The sequence below is a fragment of the Nicotiana sylvestris genome, chromosome 6 (genome assembly GCF_000393655.2).
Source record: "Nicotiana sylvestris chromosome 6, ASM39365v2, whole genome shotgun sequence".
Taxonomy (NCBI): Eukaryota; Viridiplantae; Streptophyta; class Magnoliopsida; order Solanales; family Solanaceae; genus Nicotiana; species Nicotiana sylvestris.
This window is the reverse complement of record NC_091062.1, coordinates 27,000,193-27,010,100: the sequence shown is the minus strand read 5'-3', so window position 1 is coordinate 27,010,100 and position 9,908 is coordinate 27,000,193. Positions and strand designations below refer to the sequence as shown.

The 9,908-nt window shown below is 40.1% G+C and overlaps 1 protein-coding gene across 1 annotated transcript; it reads left to right on the top strand.

Annotated features, from left to right (window-relative positions):
• Positions 1-673: 673 nt before the first annotated feature.
• On the top strand, positions 674-1,468 carry LOC104217257 (uncharacterized). The gene has a single exon (XM_009767449.1). The coding sequence runs from the start codon at positions 674-676 to the stop codon at positions 1,466-1,468; it is 795 nt and encodes a 264-aa protein (XP_009765751.1).
• Positions 1,469-9,908: the final 8,440 nt, after the last annotated feature.

Sequence of the window (9,908 nt, the reverse complement as noted above, 5' to 3'; positions counted from 1 at the left end):
AGGTTAAGGGGGTCGTTTGGGTTTATTTTAGGCAGGTGGAATGGTGGCTGTTGATCTGAATGATCAACGGCCCAGGTTAAATGGGGTAGGTGGGGATCCAGGTTTGGGTAGGGTTTAAAAGGGTTAGGGTTGGGTTTAATTAGAAATCGGGCCGGGGAATTGGGTTTTGATTTGAGTTAGATTTGAAAGCAATTTGGCTAAAATTTAAATAGCCATTTTTTCCTTTTTTAATTTATAAAAAATAGTAACTGGTTTCTGAAAATTAATTTAAATACTAAAATGATTTATAACACATAAAAATTTAAAAATACAGGATCTAATTTTATGTGTATAAAACATAATTAAATCTTAAAAGGGCTAATATTGCAATTGTGTGCAAATTTAGCTTTAAAAATACTAAATGAAATTGTAAAAATATGTAAAATTAATTTATCCATATTTTGGCATAAATATAAAAATCCAATAGATGAATTATCAAAATAATAATTTTGGAAATAATTATTGGGGATTTTATGGATAAAAAAGGAAAATAAATCAAATTAAACCTTTAGAATTATGGAAAAATAATCAAACACTTGGACATGCTTATATATGCATACATATGCTATTTTGAAGGTATTTTGTATATTAAAAATATATAGGAAAAAATTAGGTATCAACACCATGGTTAGCAATGAGAGATTTTAATACAGTATTGACTAGTCAGGATCGACACCATGGTACAATAATACAAGATATGGAAACAAAAGATTTTAGGAAATTCATGAGTGATACAAGAATGAATGAGTTACCTACTGTGGGAAGGGATTACACATGGATAAATAATCATACATATAGCAAAATTGATAGAGGATTGGTAAACATAGACTGGATGATAACAATGCGCAGTATGAGTATACAAATCCTAGAGCCATCTTTCTCTAACAATTCCCCACTTAAGCTGATGATTTCACAAATGCAGAGGAAGAAAACCAGCCCATTTAGATTTTTCAATTGCATTGCTAAGCATCCTCAATTTATACCAGAAGTAGATCAAGCATGGAACACAACTGGAGGAGATTGGAAGCTACAGGGAGTCAAGAACAAACTAAAAAGAGTTAAGCAAGTTATTAAGAGGCTCAACACTCAATATTACAAAGGTGTGGAGGACAGAATCAGAGTAATCAGAAGGGAACTGCAGGAAGTGTATGAGAAAATAAGCTGTAGAATGCTGAATGCAAAATTAATTGAGGAAGTAAATGAACTAAACAGTAAATTGGAGAAATGGATACTAATAGAGGAAAGAATTTATAGGCAACGATCAAGGGTACAGTGGCTGAAGTTGGGAGATAATAACTCTGCATATTTCTTTGCTCATATGAATAATAGGAACATTTTGAACGGAATAGATGATCTCACGAATGATCTAGGGGTGCAGTTACATATGGAGGAGGAAATAGAGACAGAGATACTTGGATACTATAAATAATTGCTTGGTTCAAATGCTCCTGCAATCCCAGCAATAGATCCAAATGTAATGAAAAGAGGGGCAATGATCAAGAGAGAACAACAAGTTAAACTAATCCTGCCTGTCACAAAACAAGAGATATGGGAAGCTTTACAAGATATAAATGATTTGAAAGCCCCAGGATATGATGTTCTCAATGCAGTTTTCTTTAAGAAATCTTTGCATATCATTGGGGAGGAGGTAACACAAGCTGTGCTAGATTTCTTTCAGACATCACAGATGTTTAAGCCAGTTAATTTTACCTTAATAACTTTAATTCCTAAAGTTAGAAATCCTTCTACGATCAAGGAGTATAGACCTATTTCATGTTGCGCCACACTCGACAAAATCATCTCAAAGTTCTTGACCAGTAGACTACAAGGAGTTATGGATAATCTAATAGATAAGACCTAATTTGCTTTTGTCCCCAAAAGAGTAATTGTTGACAACATCATTCTAAGCCATGAGTTAGTAAAAGGGTATAGAATGAAAGGAGTGTCTCCTCGATGCATGATGAAATTGGACATGCAGAAGGCATATGACTCACTTTAATGGCCATTTCTTGAGCAGGTTTTGAGAGTATTGGCTTTTCCAGATCAGTTTGTGCAATGGATAATGACTTATGTACAAAGTGTTACATATACTATCATGTTGAATGGTTCACTAACACAACCATTTGAAGTCAGGAAAGGACTTTGACAGGGGGATCCACTATCCCCTTTTCTTTTTGTGCTGGCAATGAAATATTTCACAAGAAGATTGAAGGCATTGCATCACATCCAGATTTCAATTATCATCCTAAGTGTGCAAAGATGCAAATCATGTAGCTTGAATTTGCAGATGATCTTTTGTTGTTTTGTAGGGGTGACATTGGTTCAATTTAGCTACTATACAATTGCTTTCTGGATTTCTCAAAAGCATCAGGATTAGAAATTAACAAGAAGAAAAGTTCCATATTCTCTGCGGAGTATCACAAGCTACTTAAATAGACATACTGGAGCTCCCGTGAATTAAAAAAAATGAGTTGCTAGTAAGATACCTGGGAGCACCTCTAAGTTATAAAAGGGTCTCACTAGTTCAATTTCAACCTCTACTTGACAAACTAGCGGGAAAAATTACATCCTGGACAACCAAGATATTGTCAAATACAGGGCGACTACAGCTCATCAAAAGTGTTTTGTTCTCCATTAAAAACTATTGTGCTCAAATATTCATGCTCTTAAAGAAGATTACCAAGTTTACTGAGGCAATTTGCAGAAGTTTTTTATAGACAGAAGATAGCAATATTTCAAAGAAAGCTCTACTAGCTTGGGAGAAAGTGTAACGACCCGACTGATCATTTTGAAAATCTGCACTTTGCTCGGTAACTTGAGGGCTCGAGTATCTCAGCATGATGTATTATGACTTGCGTAAATTGTTGATGTTGGTTTTCAAGTTATTCGGAATCGATTTGGAATAATGAACTTCATGATTTAAGTTCTAAGTTGGAAGAATTGACCAAATTTGACTTTTAGTATTAAACCTCGAAATAGAGTTTCGTCAGTTTTGTTAGCTCCATTGGGTGATTTTGGACTTAGGAGTGCGTCCAAATTGTAAATTAGAGGTTCGTAGTCGTATTAGTCTTGAATTGAGAAAAGTTGGATTTCTGGGAAGTTTGACCGGGAGTGGCATTTTTGATATCAGGGTTGGATTCTGATTCTAGAAGTAGGAAGTGGTCCTTAATGGCAAATGTCACTTGTGTGCAAAGTTTGAGGTCAATCGAAGGTAATTTGATAGGTTTCGGCATTGACTGTCGAAGTTGAAGTTTCAAAGTTCATTGATTTTGACTTGACGTGTGGATTCATCGTTTCAAGATTGTTATGTGTGATTTGAAGCTTTAAGTAGGTTCGTTTGGTCATATAGAACTTGTCTGGAATATTTGGCTCCATTCGGAGTTAATTTGTTATGGTTCGGAGGCTTGGTTGCGATTCTAGAAGTTTAGTTTGATTTTAAGCATGTTGGCATGCGATTCATGGTATTAGAAGTTATTTGATGATTTGAGTGCACGATCGAGTTCGTGTTGTGGTTTTAGACTTGTGTGCCTATTTGATTTGGAGCCCCGAGGGCTCGGGTGAATTTTGGATTGGTTTCGGAATGATTTTTCTTAATTGCTGATTGTTGGTTCTGCTTTCTTCGCATTCGCAAAGTTCTGATTACAAATGCGGCCATTGCATTTGCGAAGCCTGGGTGACTGGACAATTTTCGCATTTGCGAAAGCTGGTTTTCACATTTGCGGAGGTTTGGTCGCAAATGTGACCTTAATAGGGAAGTCTCCAGGTTCGCAATTGCGATGAGTTTTTCGCATCCTATCGCAATTGCGACATCTGTAACTTATTAAGTGCTGAGATTTCCGAGTTTTTACTTTATTTTAATATTTTTGAACCCTATTGTGATGACCCAAAAGGTCATCACTAGTTTTCAAGTAAATTATGTAATCTGAGGCCTTAAAATCTCTTTTTGTCTTGCCTCAATTTGCGTGCGCAGTCCGGGCGCATTTCCAGAAAGCTTTTATGTGAAAACTAAGTGAAATAAGAAAATTTGCTTTTAGAATTTAATAAAGTTGACTTTGGTTAATATTCTTGGTAAACGGGCCTGGACCCGTGATCTGACAGTCTCGTACAGTCCGTAGTAAATTTTGGGACAAGGGCATATGCCCGGAATCGAATTCCGAGGTCCCAAGCCCGAGAAATGAATTTTTAAAGAAAATTATTTTCTGGAATATATAAGAGTTTTTGGAAATGAAAGACGTTTGGAATTGATGGTATCGGGCCTCTATTGTGGTTCCGGAGCCCGATGCGAGTTTGAAATAATAATTAGGTTCAATCTGTAAAATTTGATAAAGATCGGAATTGGTTTGGTATAAAATGAACCTAAAGTTGAGAAATTGGAAATTTTGGTGTCATTGAATGATTTCATGAATTTGGGGTTTAATTCATATTTGTTGATATTATTTTGATGATTTGATTGCATGAGCAAGTCCGTATGATATTTTTAGGTTAGTGTACATGTTTGGTTTGGAGTCCTGAGGGCTTGGGTGAGTTTTGGATAGGCCACGAAGTGAAATGTGACTTAGGAAATTGTTGGTGTGTTGCAGGTCTGCAAGCTTCGCAATTGCGAAGCCTGGCTCCCAAATGCGAAGTTGTATCGCAAATGCGAAGATGGCCTGGGCAGGACTTGATCACAAATGCGACCATTTCAACGCAAATGCAAAAGGGGCCAGAGTCGCAAATGCGACTTATTCTTCGCAAATGCAAAGATAGCAGACTTCTTAATGCGACATCAGAGATCAGTTAATTGGGACTTAGACGCATTTTTTTGCATTTTTCAAACTTTTTCAAAACCTAAACACCTTTGGGAGATTTTTCAAAGACAACTACTCTTCCAAATCGATTGTAAGTCATTTGTAACTCGTTTTCTCTAATCTTTAACATCTTTTCACATGATTTCAACTCAAAATCAAGGGTTTTCATGGGGAAAATTGGATGTTTTGGGTAGAACTTAGGTTTTTAAAATTTTGAGGATTTGGACCTCGATTTGGGGTCCGATTTCATAACAAATTATATATTTGAGTTCGTGGGGGAATGGGTACTCGGGTTTTGGTTCGAACCTCAAGTTTTGGTCATGTGGGCCCGGGGTCGATTTTTGACTTTTTGGGGAAATCTTTATAAAACCTATTTTCATGCATTAGAATTTATTCATTTAGCATTTATTGATATTGTTAAGTAAATTGTAACTAGATTCAAGCGAATTGGTGGTGGAATCGAGGGGTAAACCGATAGTTGAGGCTTGAATTATGTTTGTGGCTTTGAGGTAAGTGTTTGGTCTGGCCATAGCTTGAGGGATTAGGAGTTGTGTCTTATTGGCTATGTGTTAATTATGGAGTACAACGTATAGGCATGGTGACGAGTATCTATACGTCGGTGTCAAGCATGCCCGTGAGTCTCGTATAGGAATTGTTGTGACTCTGTTGTGATTTATTCATGCTTAATATGTTGATTATCATTGTTGGTTCCCTATGTATTTGTTTATGATAATGTCTCCCTTACCGGGATGTTATTGTTTATGATATTGTCTCCCTTGCCGGGATATTATTGTTTATGATATTATTCCATTCCCAGGATGTTGTTGGTATACTCTTGTTCCCTTGTCGGGATTCTTTTATGATTGATGTTCAAAAGTAAATGGGAGCTGGTGGCACTCCACCACGGTAATATATGAAATGGGAGCGGGTGGCACGCCACCACGGTAATATATGAAATGGGAGTGGGTGGCACGCCGCCATGATAATATATGAAATGGGATCGGGTGGCACGCTGCCATGGTAATATTTGAAATAGGATCAGGTTGCACGCCTGCAACAAGGAAGAAATGAAAAGTGAATACCGTGTTTGTTTTCCTTATTCTTGTTGGCAATTAAACTTTGGTTTCTTTACATTCCTCTTTTGGTATTCTGTTGTTATCTGATACTCCTCGCAACATACTTTCCCCCTCCCATCTTCAACTGTAAATATCTGCTTTTATTTTTCCACTGTATATGATATAATTGCACAGGTTTATTTGGTAGTCTGGTCCTAGCCTCGTCACTACTTCGCCGAGGTTAGGCTAGGCACTTATCAGCACATAGGGTCGGTTGTTCTGATACTACACTCTGCACTGTGTGCAGATCCTGGTGTTGCAGCTTTCGGATCGTAGTGAGGTTGTTGCCTTTAGTCCAATAGGCGACCCGAGGTAGACCTGCAGACGTCCGCAAGCCTTGGCGTCTCCTTCTATTATTTCCTACTGTTTTTACTTATTCAGAGACAAATTCGTGTATTTCTATTCAGACTTTATTTGTAGTATTCGTAGATAGCCCGTGACTTTGTGACACCAACTTCTGGGTAGTGTTGTATTTCGGATTCATGTAATAATATTTGGTTAAATATTAAGTTTTCGTCTTTTGCATTTCTGGCTATTTAATTTATTCCGCTGTTTGATCACCTATTATATTGAATTGTTGAAAAGATTTAATAAAAAGGGTAAAGAATTTATAACACTCGGCTTCCTAGCTTTCACGAGTTGGTGCCATCACGATTCCTGAGGGTGGTAAATTCGAGTCATGACAAGTTGGTATCACATCTCTAGGTTACTTAGGTCTCACAATTCATGGACAAGCTTAGTAGAGTCTGAGGGATCGGTACAAAGACGTCTGTATTTATCCTCCAAAGGCCATAGAGTTAGGAAAAACTTCACATCTATTCTTTCCTGTCGTGCGGTTGTTTTTCTCAATGCTAATTTAATTTCTACTATGTTCTTTCGCACATGGCGAGAACACGCGCTTCCTCAATAACTAATCAGCAGCTCGAGCCCCCAGCAGCAGCTCCCACAAGGGTCATAGGGTGAGTCCTAGGTTGTTCTAGAGGCCGTGGCAGGGGCAGAGCTCAGCCCAGAGTAGCAGCACCAGCGACAGAGCCTCAGGTTGAGTTTGATGATGAGGTTCCGACCCAGGCAGTTCCACTAGGCCCAACTCAGGTCCTAGAGGGGTTCATTGCTACCCTAGTACTCCAGGATGCCCTGGTCCGTCTAGTGGGCCTTATGGAGAGTGTCACCTGGGCAGGCTCTGCTTCCTGTAGCACCAACCGTCTCTCAAGCTGGAGGAGGATCCCAAACTCCTGCTACCCGTACTCCAGAGCAGATGGCTCCACAGTTTCAGACTCCATCAGCTCAGCCAGTGGGAGCAGTTTAGTCGGGTGTGGCAGCTCAGACCGGTGATGGTGCAGTTATGTCTGCTGATGCCTTGTGGAGATTGGACAAGTTTACCAAGCTCTTCCCTACCACCTTCCGTGGTGCATCTTTTGAGGATCCCCAGGATTATTTAGATAGTTGTCATGAGGTTCTCATGAACATGGGGATAGTGGAGACCAATGGGGTCAACTTTGCTGCTTTTTGTTTGTCTGGATCCGCCAAGACTTGGTGGAGAGATTTTTACTTGGCTAGACCAGCTAGGTCACCAGCCTTGACTTGGGATCAATTCTCTCAACTATTTCTTGAGAAGTTTCTTCCAATCACTCAAAGGGAGGACTATCGGAGGCAGTTTGAGTGTCTCTAGTAGGTTTCTATGACTGTCACTCAGTACGAGACCAGATTCATTGCTTTGGCCCATCATGCTCTTATCATACTTCTCACCAAGAGAGAGAGGGTGAGAAGGTTCATTGAGGGACTCGTTCAGCCAATTCGATTGCAGATGGCTAAGGAGACGGGGAGTGGTATTTTTCAAGATGTAGCCAATGTGGCCAGGTGAGTTGAGATGGTTCTATCACAGGGGAGTGGTTAGGGGTCTGACAAGAGACCTCGTCATTCTGGTAGGTTCAGTGGTGCCTCATTTGGAGGTAGGGATTCTTTTGGTAGGGGCCATCCTCCCAAGCTAATTCATTCAGCACTTCAGGCTTCTCACGGTACTCCTAGTGGTCGTGGTTCTCACATGCATTATTTTGATCAGCAGTCATATAGTGCTTCGCTAGCTCCTATCAGTGCACCTCTGCTTCAGAGTTTTCAGGGTCGTCAGCCCCAGCAGCCGAGGGCTTATTTTACTTGTGGCGACATAAGGCATATTACTAGATTTTGCCCTCGAGCACCGAGTAGCTCTCAGCACCAGGGTTTCCGCGCCATGATTCAGGCATTGAGTGTTCCACCGCCCGCCCAACTAGCTATAGGTACAAGTAGAGGTGCTAGAGGTGGAGGTAGAGCTATTAGAGGTAGAGCTCAGGCCACTAGAGGTGGAGGCTAGCCAATAGGAGGTCGTCCCAGAGATTTAGTTCTGAGTGGTGGGGTTCAACTCTAATGTTATGCTCTTCCTGCCAGGCCAGAGGCTGAGGCTTCCGATGCAGTTATCACAGGTACTATTTTGGTTCGTAGTAGAGATGCTTCAATTTTATTTGATCCAGGATCTATATACTCGTATGTGTCATCTTATTTTGCATTGTATTTGATCATGCCTAGTGATTCCTTGAGTGCTCCTATATACGTGTCTACACCAGTGGGTGATTCTATTGTGGTAAATTCTGTCCATCATTCTTGTATAGTGGTGATTGGGGGTTTTGAGACCCAAGTAGACTTATTACTTTTGGACATGGTTGATTTTGATGTCATATTGGGGATAGACTAGTTATCACCTAACCACGCTATCTTGGACTATCATGCCAAGACTATGACCTAAGCCTTGCCGGGGTTGCCTTGTTTAGAGTGGAGAGGGACTCCTGATCATTCTACCCACAGTGTTATTTCATATGTGAAGGATCGGCGTATGGTCGAGAAGGGTTGTTTGACTTATTTGGCATATGTTCGTATTTCTAGTGCTGAGGTTCCTTCTATGAATTCTATGCTTGTAGTTCGTGAGTTTCCTGAGGTATTTCCTTTAGACCTACATGGTATGCCACCCGACAGGGATATTGACTTCTGCATTGACTTGGCTCTGGGAACTCAGCCCATTTCTATTCTGCCGTATCGTATGGCCTCGCCTGAGTTGAAAGAATTGAAGGAGCAGTTGCAAGACTTGCTTGATAAAGGCTTCACTAGACCTAGTGTCTCACCTTAGGGTGTGCCGGTGTTGTTTGTTAAGAAGGACGGATCGATGAGGATATGTATAGATTATCGGTAGTTGAACAAGGTTACAATCAAGAATAAGTATCCATTGCCGAGGATTGATGATTTGTTTGACCAGCTTCAGGGTGCCAAGGTATTTTCAAAGATTGACTTGATATTTGGCTACCATCAGTTGAGGATTAGGGAATTCTATGTCCCTAAGACAGCTTTCCGCACTCGGTACGGGCATTATGAGTTCTTGGTGATATTATTTGGGTTGACAAATGCCCCATCAGCTTTTATGGATTTGATGAACTGAGTGTTCAAGCTTACTTGGATTTGTTCGTATAATCTTCATTGATGATATTTTGATCTATTCCCGCAGCCGGGAGGACCATGAGCAACATCTGAGGGTGGTTCTTCAGACTTTGAGAGATAGTCAGTTGTATGCTAAGTTTTCGAAGTGTGAGTTCTGGTTAAATTCAGTTGCATTCTTGGGTCATATTGTATTAGCAGAGGGTATTCATGTAGATCCGAAGAAGATAGAGGCAGTCAAGAACTGGCCTAAACCTGCGTCAGCTACAAAGATCGGGAGTTTCTTGGGATTGGCAGGTTATTATCGTCGATTTGTGGAGGGGTTTTCATCTATTGCAGCCCTAATGACCAGGTTGACCTAGAAGGGTGCCTAGTTCAGCTGGTTGGACGAGTGTGAAGCGAGATTTCAGAAGCTAAAGACAGATTTGACTACGCCGCTAGTGTTGGTTTTGCCCATAGGTTCAGGGCCATATACAGTTTATTGTGATGCATCTCGTATTGGACATGGTGT

Coding starts and splice junctions, on each gene's coding strand:
- LOC104217257 (XM_009767449.1), top strand. CDS start 674: ATGAGAGATTTTAATACAGTATTGACTAGTCAGGATCGACACCATGGT.